At 45.5% G+C, this 25,320-nt stretch overlaps 1 protein-coding gene across 1 annotated transcript; it reads left to right on the top strand.

Annotated features, from left to right (window-relative positions):
* Positions 1 to 2,013: 2,013 nt before the first annotated feature.
* Positions 2,014 to 4,272, top strand: LOC119320334 (BURP domain-containing protein 14-like). Its single transcript, XM_037594438.1, has one exon. It carries the CDS (start codon positions 2,014 to 2,016, stop codon positions 4,270 to 4,272), a length of 2,259 nt encoding a protein of 752 aa, XP_037450335.1.
* The last annotated feature ends 21,048 nt before the right edge of the window (positions 4,273 to 25,320 follow it).

Here is a 25,320-nt window from a genome sequence, read left to right as displayed (position 1 = left end):
ACGCGAAGCTAGATGTCGATGCTGCGGTGGGTGGCAGAAGCCGGTTTGGAGCCGTAGCAGCAATATGCCGGGACCAGGAGGGAGGCTTCCTAGGTGCATCGGCTATCATTTTCAAGCATGTGAAAGACCCAGCTACTTTGGAGGCTATGGCGCTACGAGAGGGCCTTGATCTAGCAGCAGACTTACACATATCAAGGGTACATGCGGCTACAGATTGCAAGGGTGTGGTAAGTGAGTTTGGCAGGAGAAGCAGTGCGGCATTTGGCGCTGTGGTTAGGGAAATAGAGATGCAAATTTCTTCTTTTATTTCATGTAAAGTAGTTTATCAATCTAGGAGCTCAAACTTTGATGCTCACAACTTAGCAAAGCATGCTTGTACTCTGAGTGTTGGCCGCCATGTTTGGTTAGGCCAACGCGAAGGAATTCCTTTCGTCCCTGTAAACATTGTGACGACGTAATAAAGCTTTGCGAGGTTGCCTAAAAAAAAGATATATAGACATATTTAGGAGTATTCATTTTTTTTTTGCTCTGTATGTATTTTATATTGGAACATTTAAAAAATACTTATATTTAGGAAAAGACATAGTATATGACTAGTAATAAAAACATGAGATTCATGGGCACTAGCATCGAGACATGTGTTCTATATCTAAATAGCTAGCCCCCACTAGCATATTTCTCTCAACATGCAAGTATGCCACCTCACCATTTAACATGCATGAAGAAAGATCCGCCACAACATTCAATCATGCATAATAATAGCAACCCCAGCATGCAAACATGCCTGAGAATTTATATTCCATTATATACTTAGATTATACAATATAATCAAACACCACAAATCGTATTTATTTTCACCTTTAGTCCTCGTATTATTACTCTAAATATCATGTGTCATGTAACCAATTCTAACTGAATATTTTGCAAAACATTCTGGCAACAACTGACCGGGTATCATCTAGTTTTTATAGAAGGATCCCACCCGGATGCAGCGCCAGAAATCCGCTCCCGGCGGGAGTCGGACCCTGGGGTATGGTGCGCCACTGCGAACCTTGCTACTAGGCAACTGCCTAGTTCTCTGATCCGCTAATTTGCGTTCGCATCCATCCATGGATAGGAGGGACTAGTCCACGGACACGGATGCGGGAGCCGGCCATCCAACGTTGCCCGCATAAATTTTAAACACTGTTTCAACTAATGAGACGAAATTCATGCAATTGTGGCTGATTTCATACTATGGTTCTACCCCTAAAAGAAATTCTAGATGAATTCTAGGAACTTCCCTTGATTATATTTGGACTGTGACGCAGCGAGACCAGAATATAAATATGTAAAACTTCATGAGATAAATCGGCATGAATCAATAATGTCTCTGCTACTTTTGTTGGAAATGTAGTACATTCATGCTAATTTTGCCGCACCCAAAGTACTAGAAGGGACTAGTCCACAGACACGGATGCAGGAGCCGGCCATCCAACGTTGCCCGCATAAATTTTAAACACTGTTTCAACTAATCAGACGAAATTCATGCAATTGTGGCTGATTTCATACTATGGTTCTACCCCTAAAAGAAATTCTAGATGAGTTCTAGGAACTTCCCTTGATTATATCTGGACTATGACGCAGCGAGACCAGAATATAAATATGTAAAATTTCATGAGATAAATCGGCACGAATCAATAATGTCTATGCTAGTTGTGTTGGAGACGTAGTACATTCATGCTAATTTTGCCGCACCCAGAGTACTAGAACAAGACGGATTGGATCCCCAGTCATTCAAAAGAACAAGGTCTCGCTGTGCAGGTCGCCGTTGATCCCGAGCGGACAGTTAGGAATTAGGTTCGGTCAATCTGACGAGCAAGGAACAACAACATCGCTTCTAATTTTCCAACGCTCTGCGCATGCATTATTCATCCAGTCCAAACTCCAACAATAATCCTAATCCAGCTCCTCCTGATCCAATAAATCCCGTACGTCTCTCTGCTGCATGCATCCCCAACTTCCAAGCCAACAATGGCGCTCCCTCGCCACTCCCACCTCTTCCTGGTCACCGTCGTCCTGCTCCTCCTCTCCCGCCTGCCACGCTCTTCGCCGACGTACATTGACGTCTCACCATGCCCTTCTCCGGCGGCACGTACATTGACGCCACGATGGCTTCCACGGTCCACCGTCGGTTCTCCCTCCACTTCTCCGGCCTATGATCCACGGCCTTCGGAGCTCTATGATCCACGGCCACGTTTCCCGCCAAGAGGTCTGCCACGGTCTTCGTTGCTCTCCGATGCCCTCTCCCCGTCCACTGCTCCGCCGCTGCGTCTCCTGCCACCGCCATACGGCCTGCCACGGACCTCGCCTTCCTCCTACAATGCGGCGCCATCCCCTCCGGCGCCGCGGCTGACGCCGTCGCCATCGTCGTCGGTGCCCGTCAACCCGTTCACGGCGAAGGCGGCCTTCATCCGGTACTGGAACCGGAAGGTGCACGGCAGCCGCCTCCACCCGGCCTTCTTCTTCGCCAAGCTCTCCCCGCTCTCCGCGCCCGACGCCGTCGCCTTCTCCAACCTGGCGGCCGCCGGCCAGCTCGGCTCGCGCCTCCCCGCCTTCTGCACCGCCGCGTCCATCCTCTGCCCCTCCACCTCCGGCGCCATCTGGTCGGGCTCGGGGCCGTCCAAGGCCGGGGACGCGTCCGGTTCGCCCGCCACCAACTCCAGCGCGCCGTTCAAGAACTACGCCAACGGCAACTTCAGCAGCTACGGCAACAGCGGCGGCGGCGGCGCCGACGCGTTCGCGGTCTACTCGCGGGGCCAGGTCAACCCCGTCGACTCCTTCCACCGGTACGGCAAGGGCTCGCTTGGCCGGAACGACTCCTTCGCGACGTACCAGGCGCTGGGCAACGTCGGCACCGCCAGCTTCAACTCCTACACTGCCGGTGCCACCGGCGGCGCCGGTGAGTTCGCCGAGTACGACGGCGAGACCAACACGGTCGCCGTGACCTTCGCCAACTACGACGTCGCCGGAAACGGCCGCTCCCGCGATTTCTCGGCGTACACGCAGGACGCCAACTCCGGCGTGGAGAGCTTCACCGGGTACGGCAAGACGGCCAACAGCGTCGGCGAGTCCTTCAAGTCCTACGGCAACCACACCAACTCGATCATGTCCGCCTTCATCAACTACGGCGACAAGGCGAACAGCGCCACGGACACCTTCGACTCCTACGGACTCAACGGGAACACCCCACAGAACACCTTCCGGAGCTACTCCTCCGGCAGCAACGGCGGCGCCGACGACTTCAAGGGCTACAGGGACAACGCCAACGTCGGCGACGACAGCTTCACGTCCTACGCGAACGACGCCAATGGCGCCACCGCCGACTTCCAGAGCTACGGCAAGTCCGTGAACCCGGGGAGCGTGGGGTTCAAGGGGTACGGCCAGGGCGCCAACCCCAACCACCGCATCGGCTTCACGCGCTACACCGGCGACAACACCACCTTCAAGGCCTACTCCAACGAGGGCGTCGAGTTCAAGGAGTACCAGAACATGTCTAGGATGGAGGTGTCCAAGGTGGCAGCCAACCTCTCCCTCTCTTCCTCCGGGAACCACCGGCCGCCGCCCAAGTGGTCGCCGGAGCCGGGGAAGTTCTTCCGCGAGCGAGACCTCATCACCGGGAACCGGATGCCCATGCCGGACATCACCGACAAGATGCCGCCACGGGCGTTTCTGCCGAGGGACATCGCCGCCAAGATCCCGTTTGAGGCGGGCGCCGTGTCGGCGCTGTTCGGGGCGCCGCCGGGCAACGCGATGAGGCAGGTGGTGGCGTCGACGGTGGAGGAGTGTGCACGCCCACCCAGCCGGGGCGAGACCAAGCGCTGCGCGACGTCGGCCGAGGACATGCTGGACTTCGCCGTGGAGATGCTGGGCGACAACGTGGCTGTGCGCAGCACGGAGTCCGCGGCGGGCAGCGGCGGGGACATCAAGGTCGGCAGGGTGGCGGGCGTGGCCGGTGGCCACACGACGCGGTCCGTGTCGTGCCACCAGAGCTTGTTCCCGTACCTGGTGTACTACTGCCACTCGGTGCCGAGCGTGCGGGTGTACGAGGCCGAGATCCTGTCCGTCGACTCCGGGCGGAAGATCAACCGTGGCGTGGCGATCTGCCACCTCGACACGTCGGACTGGAGCCCGGGTCACGGCGCGTTCGCCGCGCTTGGCGGGAAGCCCGGTGAGATGGAGGTGTGCCATTGGATCTTCCACGGGGACATGGTTTGGACGGTGGCTGATTGAGCGGATAACGGCGCGCGTGGCCCGGTCTGATTTGAATTTTTAGTCCATTCAAGTGAAAAGAACCTTTTTTCTGATCATTGGCTCAGTAGCATTTTTTTAACTGTCTGACTCCATATCAAGAAGATACTACAAACATGGCCCAGCCTCTTCAGAACCTACGAGTTCAAGTGAAAAGGAAAGTTTAGGGCTTTCTTCCAACAGTAGAACGCGTGCCTCATAGTCGACACGTAGACCCTGGAAAAACAGCGCAAAAGAATGCCCCCCTCATATTTTTGGTCAAATTGTGACCATATAACTAATGAAATATGAGTTCTATGTCGTAAGGATAGTACCATTAGAAACTTCTACCGAATACAAAACCAACATTCTTTTTGTGGCATATCACTTATGTTTTGCAACTCAAAATTGATAACCAAAGGTTAATCCAAACTTCAAGGGGACTAAAAAACAGGACGGAGAAGTATGTGATTGTATACTTATATTGTGTTGTATACTTATATTGTCAAATGTTAGAAACTCAGCAGAACGTCTCAGATGTACGTCTACGCTTTTATTTATTTTTGTCTAAGTGAGGTTAGGCACTCCGTGTATGCACTGCTAAGGTTGGTAAAAGTGGCGGTTTGGAAGCGCTTTGTGCATGCTTGAGTATGTAGGGCCTGGTATGCGTGCAACTAGTTCACTTAATTATTCCTACCCTGTCTGTTAAAAACAACTTAATCCTAATTAACATAGAAACCTGTGAACAAGTCGGGAGGTAAGTCGACATGCAATCAGATTTGGTGATGGGCAGGAGCTTTCCGAGCTCGGTGTGCTTGTTCGCTACCAATATTTGGCTTCGACTTTGTATTCAATTGAAACTTCCGTGTTCGTTCTGAAAAATACAACTGAGATGTTACTTTGCTAAGAGAAAAGTCTAAAATGAACCTTAATCTTTAAATCCCTGAAACTAGCACCCTATACTCTATAATCCCGATCTGTCCCAGCTGATTTTGCTAAATAAGTGTTTGGGGGCGCGGGGAAAAGGACGATCCCGACCGGATTCATGTACTACTCACACATACTACTGGGCCCCACATGTCATATTCATCGTCCCCTACCAACACTCTCTCCATCCGAATAGTTCCATTTTATTTTAGACTTTTAGACTTTTCCCCTTCGCTAATGACAGTTCCATTTTATTTATTTTCTTCAAATAGTTCCATATACATTGGAGGTCGTACCACTTGTTATTGGCCTCAATGCAGCGTGTATCAAGATGGACCCGTGTTGCATGACATAATTTTCAACCCTCAAAGAGGAAGCTTGTCATAATTTTGGCTTAATTGCCTCGATGTTTGCAAGTCTGGAGTTTGCATTTGGCAAATGCAAGAGCCACACCACCAATTTGGCATATCCAGACATCTTTACCAGCATATTTCTGAGCTTTTTGCTAGTAATTGTAACCATATTTCTGAATATTTGATCACTCGTAATCGTGATCGTAATGTCGAGCCATCAGTATAGCTCTATCTTTCTCGCAACAAAGGAGTATGTGCGAGCTTACATGTTGCGAATGAGAATCGGTCACATGCACAATGCATTGCTTACTCACCAATTCCTTTTGTGTCTAAAATGTTGAAATTCCTGAAGCCTCACAAGCTTATGCTTGCATAAGTGTTAGTGCCAGTTGACATACACCGTGGCTTATCGAGTAACTAGGAAAACAAGGATATCTAACTAGCTATGCAAAACTAGCTAGTGGTTGGCTAAAAGTTAGCTATATATATTGAGTTTGTATAGTATCGTAGTAGTTGTGCAAATCAATGGAATCGAATGGTACACATATATGATAGGTGATAATAACCCAATAAAGTTTGAAGGAACCATGGTTCTGGAGCTCCACCTCTGATCACAGTTCGATCTGGCATCAAGATCCACCACAAGCGTAGTCATTTGATCCTATCAAGTTAAATTTGTACAGCAATATTGTTAAAGTATTTCATGGCAAATCCAATGGCGGCCCCACCACCTCATGGCAAATATATCGGAGTGGTCCATTTCAAAATGGAGACCATCAATGACTGATGCACAGATAGTCAGATACACAGGTCCCAAAAATCCATTGTCTTTAAAAGCATTAGACTAGCCACAGTGCATAGTAACATACACATATCCCTAGACTATGTTACTAACTTCATAGTGGGTAGTAACATAAGATGCAAAGCTTCATTTATTAGGTTATAGACTCATAGTGCATTAAGACATGTAATGTTACGGTAACTAGCTAAGTTACTCAAACTACCTCTCCTCATTAACTCATTGCCATATAAGCATATTTGCTTAGTTGGACTTGATGTTACTGCTGAAGTTACTCCCATTGTGGCTAGTCTTACTAGCGTTCCAGTGTTTCCTCCATGTAAGATCCTGACACTGTATTAAAGTCAGGATGCGGCTACCAGCTATAAAAGGAGCACTACGTTATCAGCGCGACTTTGTCTAGAAAGTACAAATATTTCTACTCCCTCTCTCTCAGTTTACAGGGCGCGCGCGTCCGTCAATTTGACCAACATAATACAAGTCATATATTACAAAAAAATATACCAATATAAACTTCAGATGTTCTATTTTCAGACAGTATAATTTTTGTGTTATGTAGTTTATATTAGGGTGATAAAATTGGCAACCTAGGTATATGTGTAAGACTTGTAAACTGAAATAGAGGGAGGGACTACAAAACGAGAACATATCGAGATCATATTATTGCAGTGGTGATACTACCAAGAAGTGAGGTTAATTGGGTTCATGAACATATTACATCATGTCATGTTAGATCTCGATCGACATGTTCCTTCCAATATGAGCATGGGATACGTCGTGAAGATAATCTCTGCTAATGCATGCAGAGCACCCTACCCTCAAGTGTGGAGACCACCATGACCCACTTAGGGCATCTACAACGCCGGGCGCTAGGCCTGGGCTGGGCGCTAGGATAAATATCCTGCCCGATCGGCAGTTAGACTACAAAATCCTAGCGTCTAACCTGGCAGCGAGCCAGCGACGCAAAAGCAATTTGCCTTTTTCCCCACAGCCATGCATGTAGCGATTGGTTTTTCTACTAGTTCTGCGATTAATTAGCACCCCCTCATTAGAGCTTGCCGTTGGGTCAGAAAACACTAAGCTTCTTTCCTATTGTATGAGAATTATCTTTTTATTCCTAAGCGTCTACGCAGGCGCCCAGCAATGAAGATGCCCTTACAGATCAGAAGTTATCATATTTGTTCGCTCATGCCTGAGCAGTTCCTACTACCAGATCCCACGGCGCCCCGACAATCTATTATATAATTAAAACAATACGCAAACAAGCTCATCCACACAGATTAAATTATCTTAACCAATGATTTTAAGTATGAACGGCTGAGATTAAAGATATATACGTTACATTTGTACATGCACTTTTTTGCATCATATTATGTTGCTTGGGGGTGCTACGATTCATCGAACTCCAACTCCCCTTCCCCTCGTGTCTCCCCCGTGGGCGACCCGGGGGGAAACCCTAGCCGCCGCCGCTCGAACCTCGCCCGCCTCTCCTCCCTCCTCGCCGCCATCAGCAGCACCGTCGGACGAGGCCTAGCCGGCAGGGCAACGGCGGGGCTTCTCTCCCCTGAACGTCACGTCTGGAGCAGGACGGCCAGATCGTGAGGAGGCACCGGGCTAGCGTCGGGTGTGGCAGCGCGGCGTGCGCGCCTAGGTGGTGGCTGCATAGTGGGCGCCGCCAGCTTCAGGTCGTATTTCTCTGGATCCGGCGCAGGGTGATGGTGTTCATCGCTGGCCATGTCGAATCGATGGATTTGGTGATTGGATGATCTACGACGGCTATTCTTCTCGATCCTCCTTCCTGGTGGGTTGAGCTGCATGGCACCTTCATCTCTACAGGTTCTGGTTCATGGCTCGCTGTTGGATCCGGAGCAGACGGAGGTTTGGTGGTATATGATGGGGACCAGAGGAAACTTTGGTCAACTGGTTCGGTGTGGCATCGGCGACGTCCTCGATGCCGTTAACCTCCCTGGACGTGAAGCCGAGGCCCCTCCTATCCACCACAGAACCCCTCCTAGACGAAGGTCTAAAGTTCCGTCTGGATTGGGCGGCGGCGTCTTGCGTTTCGTACCCTCCATGGAAGCGTCGTCTTGGGAGCCTCAGGTGTTCGGTGGGAGAGATGCTATGGTGGGCTCCGTGTAGCTCCAGCAGCGGCGACGGTTGGAAGTTGGTAGGAGGAGCGGTTGTATCTACCGCGTTGATGACGACGTGTATTGGCAGGGATGTCAGGGTCGGCAGGGTGGTCGGTGTCGCCGGCGGCCATGCGACGCAGTCGGTGTCGTGCCACCAGAGCATGTTGCCGTACCTGGTGTACTACTGCCACTCGCTGCCGAGCGTGCGGGTGTATGAGGCCGTGATCCTGGCCATCGACGGGCGGAAGATCAACCGTGGCGTGGCGATCTGCCACCTCGACACGTCGGACTCAGTGGCGGATCCAGGACCCAGGCCGAGGGGGCCTGGGGTGAAGAATTAGCAGTGCCTTAAGTATAGCAATCTTGGCACTGTAGCAGCACTGTAGGGCACTGTAGCTGGCCTAGGGCCCGGGCCTTAGCCTAATCCTGGGTCCGCCCCTGGTCGGACTGGAGCCCGGGTCACGGCGCGTTCGCCGCGCTTGGCGGGAAACCGGTTGAGATTGAGGTGTGCCATTGGATCTTCCAGGGGGACATGGTTTGGACGGTGGCCGATTGACCTGATAATGGCGCGCGGCCGGCCGGTCTGATTTGAATTTTTAGTCCATTCAAGTGAAAAGAACATTTTCCGATCGTTAACTCACAGCATTTTTTTTTGAACTATTTGACTCGTAACTTCATATCAAGATAGAAACATGACTAGTTCAGACCCGGCCTCTTCAGAACATGACTCGTAGCATTTTATTTTATTTTGACGAAATGGCTCGTAGCATTTTTACCTGTTTGATTGCTAGTAACGTCATATCAACAAGATAACTCGAACCACGTGGGTTTGATTCTCCCACCTACTCCCTCCGTTTCAAATTACTTGTTGCAAGTATGGATGTATCTAGATGTATTTTAATTCTAGATACAACCATTTCTGCGACGAGTAATTTGAAACGGAGGGAGTACCTAACAGTGAAAGTTAAGGGAGGGAACTTCTCCCCTTAGCCTTGTGTTTTTTTTTTGTTAAATGCCATGCTCCTTGGACTACATATTTTTTAGTTTTGACATACTACCTCCGTCTCTGTGAATAAGTCATTCGCGTAGTTTTAGGTCAACGATTTAACTATCTAAATATGTATTACATGTGACAAAAAATATATATTTAGAAACTACATCCGTGTAGAAATCTAGTGATATATTTTTCATAACATATAACACATATTTAATTTCTCAAATCGATGACCTAGAACTACGCGAATAACTTATTCACCGAGACGGAGGTAGTAGTAATGTATGCACAGATGAATTTTCACAGTTCTTCGTTAATTTATTGCGAATGTTTAGATTATGCCATAATTATATTTTTTTGCAGCAAGTTGATTACAAACATTGATCAAAATACATGTGTTATTGCAAGGTGATGGGACAAGAGTAAAATAACACAATAACATTTTACAATAATTTACAAAATTTACACATGTATGTACTTCAACGTCCTGAGTTATTGGTCCTCTTGAATTTTGGGCCAAAATTTGACAATATAGCTACTAGAATATGAGCTCCATGTAAAATAGTACCATTAGAGAAAAAATTGAATACAAAACTAACTTTTTTTTGTGTGCCATATCACTTTTTTTAGATGATATCACTTTTGTTTTGCAGGTCAAATCTATAGTCAAAGGTTAATCCAAAATACAAGGGGACTAAAAAACAGGGCTGCATACGTATGTGAATGTTTTTGCCAACCAAGGAGAGGAACTACGGAACTAACATTACTGCACAAAATAAAAATTGGTAATTGTTTACACAAATATATTGGTCATTGATCGCTTATATATTTTTTAGGATCTAACATTGAGATCCGTACAAGATTTACTTTTTTATAGCTATGAAAACAAAGTATATAATTTTTTGTACATTAGTTAAGCATTTTTAAGTAGCACAGGTGAACTCTTTGTTTGCAAATGTATGAACAAATTAGAAAAATTGACTGAGAGTAAGTTCATTTTCAGCCGAACACTAGTTGTTCCATTTTCTTCTCTGTGCAGAAATCGCGTTGTGTATTTGTATTGTCAAAAGTTACAACCTAGCAGAATGGGTGAACGTCATCACATTTTGTTTTGGGTATTTGCTAAGCGAGATTAGGCTAGCTCATGAGCCCAAAGGAAATCACTCTGGCAAATGTAAGCAATCCGTGTTTTTTTTTGACTCAATGCACGGGTAAGGTTGGTAAAAGTGGTGGTTTGGAAACACCTTGTGCGTGCTTGAGTATGTGGGGCCTGTCACACGTGCAACTAGTTCGCTTGTTCCTAATAACTAACATAGAAACCAGCAACGGAAGTGCGTGAACAAGTTGAGAGGTAAGGACATCTTCAACAACAGCCCTAATTTTCTTTAAATCATTTGAATTGCTTACCACATGTGTCACGTGGTTCAACAGCAGCCCTATAATAGGGCAGCTGCCCAAAAAACTGTTCTTTTTTTATGAAACACTCTGTATTCTATTATAAAGTAGTGCTGGCAGAATCTCTAGCTACACAGTCTGATACAAAGGATGGAAATTTGTCAAGCCGGATTTCCCATGTACTCCTACTCATGGTTGTGCCATGTGCAGCTAGAGTGTGTGCAGCATGGTTACATTCCTGATTACAGTGTTTAACAGATACATCAGATAAACCAACTCTAAATTGATATTTGATCTCAAAAAATAGCACCTAGTTGTTTAAGATCATAAGTATTTGATGTTACAACCTGCTTTAGTAAAAGAGAGTCAGTTTCTATAATTAGCCGATCACAACCCCATCCTGATTGCCGCGTCCACAGCTTGGAGCATCGCCAGTGCTTCAGAGTGAAGGGCATCTACTAAGTATTCCAGGTTCCCTGCTCCAGCCGCTATTAATGCACCCATATCATTTCTTAGAGTGAAGCACCAATCTCTAGAAAAAGTTTCCTCTTGAAAGGCACCATGAGTGATAAGCTTCATAATTCCCAGTGGAGGAGAAATCCGTCTTTGGATAGTGTTCTGTCTTGTGTGTTTGCTTGGCTGCACATTGTCTAGAGCATTAACAAGATAGTGGTTAATTGAGAAACATAATTCATCATTCGACGTGACTCTATCTCCCACATTAGCTCTGTTTCTCTGGTAACAGCACATCCAAAGGAGAATGCAAGTTTTTAATCTTCCTTCTTCATTAAGCTCAAGAATTTCTTCCATGAATTTAAAGGAATCTAGGCATTCAAGTACCCGAAGCCTAATGTGTTCTAACAGAGGATATCTCCATATGCCTTTTACCGTTTTACATTTTAAAAACAAATGACCAGCATCTTCATCGTATCTAAAACACAGCGGGCAAATGGTGTCAATATCCATACCTCTGCGCTGAAGTTTTGTACGCGAAGGCGAACAGTAGGTGGTGATCCGCCATAAGAAATGTAGCACCTTGCCTGGCAGCGGCAACGACCATAGTTTCTTCCAATTGAAACCATTATCTGCACTAGAAGATGTCAGGCATAAGTATCCACCGCCTCTTTATATGCCGATTTAACAGAGAAAATACTTTTTTTTGTCATAGTGCCAACCTATAAAGTCATCTATATCTTAATGGATGGGTATTTGTAGGATCACATTTGAATCAACAGTGCTCCAACTGGAGCCCTATCTCAATTTCTATGGTCCCGTTTTGAGGCAGCCAAACAAACAACCCCAAGTGATACATATTTGCAGCATGCAAGCTGCTGCAGCAAAACTGTAGGCGCAAGGTGTGTACGCTCAACTGCCAATCAAAGATTTCATGCCGCCCTCCTGGCTCTCCTGCCGTGACTGCCGCCGCCTCAAATATGGCAGCTCCGCCATAGATCCAGTTGATTCGGTCGCGAATCGACCCCCATTGGTCGAGGGAACAATGGCTCCAGCCACCAGCTTCTTCGTCCCCGCGACATCCGGCTCCGTCCAAGCTATGGCCAAGCTAGGCGAGCTCCGATTGCGAGGAGTCGAGCGCTCATTAGATCATGGATGTCTCTACGGCAGTGTCTGCTTCACGTGATCCTGTTTGTGGATTCGGATCCTGGGCCACCACCAGGAGTAGGATACATGGTCGCAAGCTGTTTTGATAGATTTATCAATACTACCCCAACAGACATTGCACATGGCTCCGTTTTGCTCATGTGAAGCCAACTCAACGGGTGATTTGCTAGTTTCCAGCCTGTCGTGCAACTACAAAGTTGCAGAATTAGTGCATGTCCCAGACATCATAGAAGTGCAAGGTTTATAAACCAAACATAAACAGAACTGAATAAACCTTTGTAGGCACCTGGAAAAGTTTCGACGCCCTCACAAATGTTGGTACTCAAGTAGCAAAGCCAAAAAAAGAAATTGTGTCGGTCCTAAGGTAAGTGTTTCCTCCTAAAAGTGCACACTACGTGATGGTTCCAAGAGATATCCAAACCCCCGATCATCAATGAAGGGCTTTTGATCTCTGAATAGCCTTTGAAAGTGATAAAAACATGTGGTAGTTCCAAGGAATTTTTGAAACCAAGATCTTCAATGAAGATTTTTTAATATTTTCGTTAGCTTTCGACCAATCGAATGCACATCATAAAAACTTCACCAGAAGTCATGTTCAACCTAGAGGAGATATGGTAAGAACAATGAAACCTTAATGAAAATTCAATATTATATCCCAAGTTTATGAGTATGATCTTTGCATCAACGTTTCCCTTATTTGGAAATCTTGCCACACTTTAACCCCCAATTGTTGGTGTTGTGACATCTCACTAGATTAGGAAGTTACTTCAAAATTTTCTTTCCATTGTCAAAGAATTTTTTTAAACCGCATCTAACTATGTGTTAGTCAATAGCAGGATTACAAAGTCACCCTTAAGCATTCTATTTTACCTAGCCTATCTTTGTTTCTTGCTTCTACTGCTATTTCATAATGCATAGTGTGATGCTGTTATTGCCCCTTGACATGTTAAAGCAAATCTCTGAAGTACACTTGCCTAATCTAGAGAGATGTGACAAGGTCAAACAACTAAAGGATAAAATGTGGCAAGATTTCTTAAATTTGTCACATATTCAAATTGGGAGCGTAAAAAAGCGGAAAATATTCCTAAATTTGGGATAAATATTTTTCAATTTTGACTAATGTTTGATTGTTACTTCCATATCCCTTCTAAGTTGAATACTCCTTGTCATTACTTACTAGTTCCATATCACTTTTTCATAGGCTACTAAAGACAAAAGTCCTTCATCAATGATATGAGTACTATCTCTAGGAACTACCCCATGTGGTGGAGTGCAAACTAGTAACACTTAACACTGGACCGCTGATAGTAACAAGCCTAAAACCTTTGAAATAAAGGATAACGTGAAGTTCACAGATTGGCTTATAGACGATTGTATCAAACTTTGCCAGCACATGGAAGGTCTAGAAGATGAAATGTAGACTGTGTATGCACACCAACAAAAGAAATAATGAATATTTTCTAAAGGTGCCTGATGGGAAAGAAATAGCTTGTTTCCCTTCGGTGCTTAGCTCAGTCATTTCAGTAAACTTCCATATCTACTCAGTAGCCTTGTTGAACGTCAATCTCATTTACAACATCCAATTGGTTCAATGAATGATCTTTACTTCAGCAGCGTTTTAAGGTGAGATACAATCTCAAGGCTACAAGTCTTACTATCTAGGATAATATTATTCCTATCTAGGATAACATTATTCGACCATTTTTCTAGATAGAATTTGCCAACACAGACCTAGATCTATGCATGCAAATGTATCATCACAAGCTCATGCATTGTTTCTCACAACACAAATGGATCATTGCCTTTGATCGTTGTGTATTGAGAGCACATCCATCTTATTTATTCCGTGGGTAATTGGATGATCACGGTCAGGAAAAGATACGCCTGTTGAAGTACTTTAATGAACTGGTTTCAGTTCGATATTCTCGCCTAGTTTGTTTTTTGATGGAATAATACTCTCGCCTAGTTAATCTGTGTGGGAGGGGCGATAAGTTAAATTTCCAAACGTTGCAGCTTAGAACCCAAACAAAAACAACAGGTAAATGTCCAATAAAAAAATGCTCCGTGGGGAACCGACTCGTCTACCAAGATGAGGGCAAAGAAGAATATATACCAACCATCTTGCTCTCAAAAGCTAGTCGCACGATGGTGGATAGACGCACCAGAAATCTGAAAGGAACCAACACTATGATGACAATATATTTTTTGGTAAATATAACTATGGTGAGCCAGTTGTATCAATACAATTATAGCTGGTGAAGCAAATAATGCAAAAGAATTTCAGACCATCTTCAATAATTTAGTTAGGCATTTACATGCAACAGGATTTCACACCATCCCACTTAATCTTGATTTACTGGCAGAGTTGGAATTCCTGCCCCAAAGTAATTAAACAGAATCACCCGAGTTAAATCTCCCACAAACGTTTTTTTATTACCTCGAGGTGTCCAGAAAGAACATCATTCTCGTGGTTCTCAAGTTCAGAGAACAACTTTTCGACACTGAAACTTGCCTAACTGTAGAAACAGAGCAACAGTAAACAAATGATTGAAGAAAGAGAAGCATATATACCAGAATCGAAGTAGATGGCACGCATCCAGCCTTGTCAACCAGTAATCCCCAGCCCAGTGTTTTGGCGTCGTCCCGAGCCACACGGCGCGCCCGGATCTACCGTTCACAGATGCACACTTCAGTTTTGAGAACGCAATTTGAAGAAACAAGAAGCCAGGTTGGCATTACCTCTAGGAGGCGTTCCTCCCGACGACGACCACATACACGATGGGATCCAAGCATGCGACGCGAGCCGCGCCGGCGGCCATGTCGATCGTGCGCAGCGCTTGTGGACGCGACGACCGGCTGAAGACTTGCTGTGTTTGGGAAGGGGTGGGGAGGGGAGCAGTTCTTGGCGATGGTTTATTTAAAGTGGAGGCGGCAGTTCTCATCCGCGAGAAGATAAACGGGAAGGGACGCGCAGGGGAAGCGGCGCGAGGGGAGAAGACGGACGACCGGTTCTCATCCGCGATAAGTTTTTTGTTTTCTTTTGATATATGGATCCTCCGCGATATGATGAGGAGGCGCATGGGCTTCTCCCTGTGGGCCTTCTCAGGTCCATGCATGTGCGTGTTTTTTAAGATCCGTACAGTCGTGGTAACCTCAAATGTTGCACACAAATAGTGAAACTTTTTTTGAGCGTAACATATCTTGTAGCTTGGTGGCGTAACAAACCTTTATTTTTTACATCGTGGCCTAAAACAAAAAGGCTATTGAGCCGCGAACCAACCTGTGGTTGGATGATTAGAGGGCTAGTGGTATCCCCAGCCCACCAGGGTTCAAATCCTGGTGCTCGCATTATTCTTGGCGATACGCTTTCAGTGGGAAGAGACGTTCCCGTCGACGACGAGGCGCCTATGATGGCTTCATAAATCTCAAGATGATATGCCGGCTTAGTCCCTCGAAGGTGCTCATAGGGGTAGGGCGTGCGTGTGTGCGTTCATACGGGTGAGTGTATGCACGTATGTATGAGCGCTTGCGTCTGTACTTTGTTAAAAAAGGCTATTGAGCTGACATAACCCCATCAGCGGCGGGCGATTCTAGAGACCTTGCCCGCCGTCATTAGGCTTTTAGCGCTCGCCTCCACACGGCAATATATCCTAGAGTAGTGATACTGAAATCCCCCAAGTTTCAAATCGGTTCCCTGAATTGTCTAACCATGGTTTCGAATATGTCGTAGCCTAGTCGCTAGAAAATTTAAATAGAATTTTGGTTTTCACTATATATATTTAAGACCCTCCATATCTATGTGCTAAGAATTTTGTATTTCCTCTTCGAGCATATTGTTTTGCTACTTATGATATTTTCGTCCTGACCAGCCTTATTTAACCATTGTGTTTTATTGTGAAAAGTGAATGCTATTTTCATATATTCCAGTCATGAAATCGTAATGGCTGGCTTAATATCGTAAAGAGTACTATTGTGGGTCACTGTGTTAGTGAACAGTAATGTGATGATCTGGGTACTCCTCTCCAAGTCAACTTTTGAAACGTCCATGCACGATGCAAGTTGCACATACATGAAGTATGTAGGTAGTACTAGGACCCGACGACTTGCAAGTCGTAACGTGCATATGCATGACGATCTGCTAGGGATGCCCTTAGATGGATGATCCATGTGTGTACACTCAAGTGGTTAGCTATAAATAGCAAGGTTGGGCACCAATACATCCACACATCACAAACACCTAGTCCTCTTCTTCTCTTGTAATGGCCTCATCAAGTGCAGCTGCGGTAGCCGTGCTGGTGGTCGTGCTGCTTGGCATGGGATGGCCGGCGGCGGCGGGGACGACGCCATGCGAGGACTGCCCCACGAACTGCAGCTCTAGGTGCACCCACAACATCAACGCCCAAGCGTCGCCCTGGCTTGCATGCACCACCTCCGGACCCTGTGGCCCGCCGCCGGACCCGGGCTGCGTGCAGTCATGCAAGTCCAATGCCCCCGCCCAGTGCGCGGACGCCAGGTGCAAGAGGCAGTGCGCCGCCTGCTCGGTTTCCCCTCAGGAGTGTCGCGAAACCATCGACATGTTCATCGGGATTTGCACGAACGACTGCACGACCCACTGCAAGAAGGACTGTGTCGCCGCCTGATCCACCGGCTAACTACTCCCTCCGTCCTGTAAGACTTTTTTGATACTACACTAGTGTCAAGAAAGTCTTGCGTTACGAGATGGAGGGAGTGGTCTTCTTCGCCAAATAGCAGTACCATCTTTGTTGTGTTTGTGTCCACTGGTTGCATGTGCCTAGATGTTTTGATCTCGTTGTCTTACATCTCTGTTTTAATAAAATTCTGTGGTATTGTGAAACAGAGGGAGTACAAAACAAAGGCAATGGCGGATTGATCCAGTTCAACAACATTACAAACAACTAGCTAGTATGTCAGTATCAAAGAGCCCTAAATATACCTCCATCTTCACATATGGCAATCCATATGCGTGGATCTTACCAGCCGCTGCACATACGTAGTTAATCCATGTTATAGCAGATATGCCACTTGTGCCACTCACATGCATTTTACATACAGAAGTAGATCTGCGGAGGAGTGACAAGATACTTCATCCATCTGAAAATAAGTGTCTCAAGCCTAATATAACTTGGGCTAAACGAAGTTGGTACAAAGTTGAGACACTTATTTTAAAAACGGAGGAAGTAAAAAATTAGCATGTCAATGCCTTGGGCTTAACGAAGTTTTGACGAGTTCTAATACCCGGGCAAGTAGACATTATTCCACTTGGACCTGGCATGGGATGGCCGGCTGCGGCGGGAACGACGGCATGCGAGGAGGACTGCCGCATGAACTGCAGCTCTATGTGCACCCACAACATCAACGCCCAAGCGTCGCCCTGGCTTGATTGCACCAGCTCCGGACCCTGTGGCCCGCCGCCGGACCCGGACTGCATGCAGAGCTGCAAGTCCAAGGCCCCCCGCGCGGTGCGCTGACGCTAGGTGCGAGAGGCAGTGCGCCGCCTGCAACGTTTCCCGTCAGCAGCGCCGCGAAACCATCAACATGTTCATCGGAATGTGCACGGACGACTGCACGACCCGCTGCAAGAGGGACTGTGTCAATGCCTAATCCACCGGCTAACTACTACCTCTATCCTGTAAGACGTTCTTGACACTATACTGGTGTGAAGAAAGTCTTACGTTTCGGTACGAAGGGAGTGGCTTTCTTCGCCAAATAGCAGTACCATCTTTGTTGTGTTTGTGTCATTGTTGTCCACTCGTTGCTTGTACCTAGATGTTTTGATGTCGTTGTCTTACATCTCTGTTTTAATAAAATCCTGTGGTATTATGGAACGGAGGGAGGACGAATTTACCAAACAAAGGCAATGGCGGATTGATCCAGTTCAACAGCGTAAGAAACAACTAGCTGGTAGGTCACTATTAAAGAGACCCTAACTATACCTCCATCTTCACATATGGCAATGTATATGCGTGCATCTTACTAGCCGCCTTCGCCGTATTTGCACATACGTGCTTAATTCATGTTATAGCAGATGCCACTTGCGCCACTCACATGCATGTTACATACAGAAGTAGATCTGCCGAGAAGTAACAAACTACTCCCTCCGTCCCAAAATAAATATCTCAAATTTAATACAATTTTGTACTAAATTTAATATAAAGTTGAGACACTTATTTTGAGGACAAAGGGAATAGAAAATTAGCATGTCAATGCCTTGGGCTTAAAGAGGTTTTGACCGAGTTATAATACCCGGGCATTATTCCACTTTGACATGTCAAGTTCCAAACTGAAGATTTACTCCCTCCGTTCCTAAATATTTGTCTTTCTAGAGATTTCAACAAGTGACTACATACGGAGCAAAATGAGTGAATCTACACTTCAAAATATGTCTATATACATCTGTATGTGATAGTCCATTTGAAATCTCTAGAAAGAAAAATATTTAGAAACGGAGGGAGTACCAAATTAGGTATGCCATTTGTCACGATGAAAAACAGCATGCATGAGCATTGTTCGATTTGACTAACACGAGCCATGTTGTCATGAAACAGTTTGCTCAAGTAAATCTAGGATCCAACGGCATATGCCAATTAGCTACTGCATCTCTTCGGACCTTTGACTGGTAGCTAACTCGGCTGACCAAATTAATTCCCTCGTCTACGACTTCGTCAAGTGTAAAATATAGGACAATTGTATTTGTCCTATGGGCCAGGGAGAATCTAGATCGAACTAAACGCCTCCCTCTCCATCTCTCTTCATGACGACTTAAATCATGTCACCCCAACACTCTTGGACACTTTACGACTTGCATAGGTTAACTCTGCTTATCTTATCCCGGAAAATAATTACAAGTGCATACGGTAAAATTTGGATCCATCAAACTATATCTTTATCTTTACCTAATAATAATAAATAAAATAGGGTTTTTGGTCGTCCATCATGGCATTTTGCAGAAAAGTCTCTCTATTTCAGAGAATTCAACCTGCAGTCCTGTTTTACGTAAGAATGAAATCGTTTTTTTTGTATTTTACAAAAACGCCCCTGTTTTTTCTTGAAATCAACCCGCCGTCCGGATTTAAATCACAACCGAACTGTTATTTTACATTTTTTTGAAAACCCCCTGACCTTTTAGGTAATTCATCTGCGCATCATATTTAAGTCAAACAAATGCTTTTCTAAATATCCATATCTTTTAACCATAACTCCGATTTGAACATGTTATATACGAAATTTGATTAGAAAACTGTGTAAAACATGAATATGAGATTAATTTTAACTGTTAAGTATTTTAAATATTATTTTGGAAGATATTTAAGTCAAACAAATGATTTTCTAAATTACCCGTATCTTTTAGACCGTAACTCCGATTTTAACATGTTATATATGAAATTTGATTAGAAAAATGTGTGGAATCTGAATATGATGTTAATTTCACCTGTTAAATATTTTTTAAATATTGTTTTGGAAGCAAACTTATAATTTATAGTGCACGATCCATTTTTCTTTCGTACCGGCGGCGATCCGGATTGCAAATAAACACCCAACTATAACCATATAGGAAAAAAAAACATCGATAACAACACATGCATACCTCTGAAAAACGTCCTAGGGAAAACAATAGATTTCTCATCACGAGAGTGAGAGAAAGCGAGAGAGAAAGAGAGAGGGACAGGGAGGAGAGAGGGAGAGAGACGCCTTAGGATTTAGCATATTCAAACACGTTTTGTTTTGTGTGAACACTTAGGCCATCGCCGGCGAGGGTGAGAAGGAGGATAAGCGGCAACACAAATATGATGCCTCGCTAAAATAAAGGAGATGGACCTATTGTGGTCTTGAGTGATGGTTGTTGGGTTAAGAGCGTGCGTTATGTTTTTTCTCCCGTTGCAACGCATGGGCTCTTTTGCTAGTATATTGTAACTCGGTTGAGATGTGTGGTTACAATTTTAGATTATTGTATTACTAGTCATCAAGCCATGCATCTGCACTGGCTAGAACTTTTAATATTAAATATGACAAATTAGAAATGTTGGACAACAATAATAATATGTTATTATTGATTTTTATTATTATGTCGCTACACAACATTGTTACAAATTCGAAAGTTGTTGCATGTATCATGTATTCATGACATATAAGTTTCTCGAAGGTATATGATCAAGCACCCCTATTATTGCATATATGTTCCTGTATATTCACTACCTACGAAGACACACTTCCTCCTCTTTGCCACAGAAGAATGGTAGAATTCGATCTTAAAACGCTTCGCTTCACGGATTAGATTTTATATCAGTACAACATTTAAGAAGTCCTCCCTCGGGCCCATTGGATTGCGCCGAGTTTTGTATGATTTTATAAGAATATGCATCTGTAGACATCGAGGGCATCGCTTCATGATATGAACCTCTCCATCCAAAGCGATTTATCTTTGTCGAGCAATGCTAACTCATTAAATAGCGAAGCACATCGGCCTTCCCTTGCAGAAGAACGGCATGTGCTCCCTTATCAGATCGATTATTAGAAATGGTAAGCAAAATGAGTAGAAATATTGATTGGATTTAAAATATAAGATAGAACTGAACGTTCTTTGATCACTTCAGCGGAGTCCTGAATCCATGTGTTTGGTAGAACAGATTGAAGGGATTAGCACGTATACCTGCTCTCCCAGTGGAGTGGATCCGTCAATTAGGTGTTAATAGCTTCCGTGCGTGTGTGTATTGTATTTTCATCTCCTCGCAATACCGATCGAGTATGGCTCCATCACCGGAAAACACTCGGCGTTGTAAAGGTTGGGCGGGCCTTCAGCTGGAGAGAGACGATGGATTATTTCGAGATGTGTGTGTGTGTGTGTGTGTGTGTGTGTGTGAGAGAGAGAGAGAGAGAGAGAGAGAGAGAGAGAGGGAGAGAGGGAGGGAGGGAGAGACGATTCCATGCCAAAAGATTGGTTTGGAAGCGGAAGAGACGATGGACAATGGCATGGGCTGATGAGACAGAGAAGAAACCTCACAGGATTTTATTAAAACAGATGTCAGACAACAAGGTCAAAACATCTAGTTACAAGCAGCATAAGTCGTAAATGGACAACAATGGCACGAGGACAACAAAGATTAGGCACGTATTCATACATACATACATAGATGCAGTCCTCGAGTTGTCTGACGATGAGTCGATCAGGCGGTGACACAGTTGGCCTGGCAGCCGGTGTTGCAGCCGGTGGTGCACGTCTGGATGATGCCGTTGATGCGTTCGTTGCACTGCTGACGGGAAGGGCAGCACCTACTCTTGCACGCAGTTTCATAGTCGATGCGGCTGCAAGAGCCGGCGCAGTAGCTGGAGCAGTAGGCATTCCCGGCCGAGGGGCTGCACGAGTTTGCGCAGGCGCTCAAGCACGGCGCGCTGCCGGAGGACTTGCAGCCCTCCACGCAGTTCGTCGGTGAGCCACAGGGGCCGTTGCAGAAATACCAGTTGCTCGACGACGCGACTCCCCTGATGGTGCTGTTGCACATCGAGCTGCAGTACGTAGGGCAGCCCTTGCACGCCATCTTCGCCGCCGCCGGCCCTGCTCCCATGCCCAACACCACAAACGCCAGCACGGCCACTACAGCTGCACTTGATGAAGCCATTACAAATTACCTGCTGCCAGAAGAGGAGGACAATGTATGTATGCTGGTGCCCATCTTGTAGAGCCAACCTTGCTATTTATAGAGTAGTTAGGCACCCCCACTGGCTAATTACAAGCACTACCACGTATTTCCTCTGTCCGAAAAAGTTTTGTCCCTCAAATGGATGTATTTAGCGCCGAGGAGGGAGTGTTACTAAACGGGGCCATGCATATGCACGTTACAAGCAGGCGCAAGGTAAATAGGGAGAATCTAGATCGAACGTAATACTACCTACGTATTCATATATGTGCAACTTGCATCATGCATGCATGCATAGAAGTTTCCAAAGTTGACAAGGAGAGGTGTATCCAGATCATCACATTAGTTTGACATTACCGGGGGAAAAATCACATTAGTTTGAACTTTGAACTAGCACATTGACCCACAATAGCTAGCTAGTTTTAGCATATATATTGAGCCATTACGATTTCATGACTGAAATGTATGGAAATGCATCAGCGTATTTCAATACAACGGAATGTTTAAACAGTAGCAACACATTGTAATGAAAACGTTTGCGTATGTAAATCTAGGATTCTCCTACATGCAAATTTGTTATGGATCTATCTTAATCTCTTTGTGCCGTTGGCTGGTTGGTAGCTCCACCGACCAACTTAATGAACTCGTCTAAGACTTCATGAAGTGTAAGACATGACACAATTGTACATGCATGGGCCAACTGGGAGAATGTGGATATGCATGACACAATTGTACTCCTAGGTTATGACCATCGTTGATGGTATGGATTAGTAGCTAGGTGGGCCAAAGATTCATTTCTCAATCGGGTACTTGTGCAGCATCGGGGAGCTCAGACCTTGCCCAAGAGAGGCGAGGTGGGCGATGATATCTAGATCTTACTATGCCCGGGTGGGAATAAGCTTGTGGGTTGTCCATGTTGTTGGGGAACGTAGTAATTTCAAAAAATTTCCTACGCACACGCAAGATCATGGTGATGATATAGCAACGAGGGGAGAGTGTTGTCTACGTACCCTTGTAGACCGAAGCGGAAGCGTTGACGCAACGTAGAGGAAGTAGTCGTACGTCCTCCGGTTCAACCGATCCAAGTACCGTTACTCCGGCACCTCCGAGTTCTTGACACGCGTACAGCTCGATGACGCACCCTCGATCTCCGATCCAGCAGAGGCGCCGAGGGGGAGTTCCGTCAGCACGACGGCGTGGTGACGATCTTGATGTTCTCCTGTTGCAGGGCTTTGCCTAAGCACCGCTACAATATGACCGAGGTGTAATATCGTGGAGGGGGGCACCGCACACGGCTAAGGAACGATCAATGATCAACTTGTGTGTCCTAGGGTGCCCCCCTACCCCCGTATATAAAGGAGGGAGGGAGGAGGTGGCCGGCCCTAGGGGGGGCGCGCCATGAGGAGGGGGAAACCTACTCCAAGTAGGTTTCCCTCTCTTTTCCTTATCTTATTTGGAGGGGGAAGGAAAGAGTACTAGTATTAGGAAGTAGTACTAGTAGTAGTAATAGGAAGAGGGGGAAGGAGAAAGGAAAGGGGGGGGCCGGCCCCCCTCCCCAATTCGGATTGGGCTTGGGGGGGCGCGCCCCCCCTCCCTTGCTCCTTCTCTCTTCCTCCTACATGGGCCCAATAAGGCCTATATACCTCCCGGGGGGTTCCGGTAACCTCCCGGGGCTCCAAACTTCTCCGGAACCTTTCCGGTGTCCAAATATATCCGTCCAATATATCAATCTTTATGTCTCGACCATTTCGAGACTCCTCGTCATGTCCGTAATCATATCCGGGACTCCGAACAACCTTCGGTACATCAAAATATATAAACTCATAATATAACTGTCATCGAAACCTTAAGCGTGCGGACCCTACGGTTCGAGAACAATGTAGACATGACTGAGACACATCTCTGGTCAATAACCAATAGCGGGACATGGATGCCCATATTGGTTCCTACATATTCTACGAAGATCTTTATCGGTCAAACCGCATAACAACATATGTTGTTCCCTTTGTCATTGGTATGTTACTTGTCCGAGATTCGATCGTCGGTATCAAATACCTAGTTCAATCTCGTTACCGACAAGTCTCTTTACTCGTTCTGTAATACTTCATCTCATAACTAACTCATTAGTTACATGCTTGCAAGGCTTAGGTGATGAGCATTACCGAGAGGGCCCAGAGATACCTCTCCGACAATCGGAGTGACAAAACCTAATCTTAAATTATGCTAACTCAACATGTACCTTTGGAGACACCTGTAGTACTCCTTTATAATCACCCAGTTACATTGTGACGTTTGGTAGTACCCAAAGTGTTCCTCCGGTAAACGGGAGTTACACAATTCTCATAGTTACAGGAACATGTATAAGTCATGAAGAAAGCAATAGCAACATACTAAACGATCAAGTGCTAGGCTAACGGAATGGGTCAAGTCAATCACATCATTCTCCTAATGATGTGACCCCGTTAATCAAATGACAACTCTTTTGTCCATGGCTAGGAAACATAACCATCTCTGATAAACGAGCTAGTCAAGTAGAGGCATACTAGTGACACTATATTTGTCTATGTATTCACACATGTATTATGTTTCCGGTTAATACAATTCTAGCATGAATAATAAACATTTATCATGAAATAAGGAAATAAATAATAACTTTATTATTGCCTCTAGGGCATATTTCCTTCAGTCTCCCACTTGCACTAGAGTCAATAATCTAGTTCACATCACCATGTGATTTAACACCAATATTCATATCTGTATATGATTAACACCCATAGTTCACATCATCATGTGACCAACACCTAAAGGGTTTACTAGAGTCAATAATCTAGTTCACATCGCTATGTGATTATCACCCAAAGAGTACTAAGGTGTGATCATGTTTTGCTCGTGAGAGAAGCTTAGTCAACGGGTCTGTCACATTCAGAGACGTATGTATTTTGCAAATATTTTATGTCCACAATGCTCTGCACGGAGCTACTCTAGCTAATTGCTCCCACTTTTAATATGTATTCAGGTTGAGACTTAGAGTCATCTGGATCAGTGTAAAAGTTTGCACTGATGTAACTTTTACAATAAACTCTTTTATCACCTCCATAATCGAGAAACATCTCCTTAGTCCTTACTAAGGATATTCTTGACCAATGTCCAGTGATCTACTCCTAGATCACTATTGTACTCC

The sequence above is a fragment of the Triticum dicoccoides genome, chromosome 6B (genome assembly GCF_002162155.2).
Source record: "Triticum dicoccoides isolate Atlit2015 ecotype Zavitan chromosome 6B, WEW_v2.0, whole genome shotgun sequence".
Taxonomy (NCBI): Eukaryota; Viridiplantae; Streptophyta; class Magnoliopsida; order Poales; family Poaceae; genus Triticum; species Triticum dicoccoides.
This window is presented reverse-complemented; position numbering and strand designations above follow the sequence as displayed.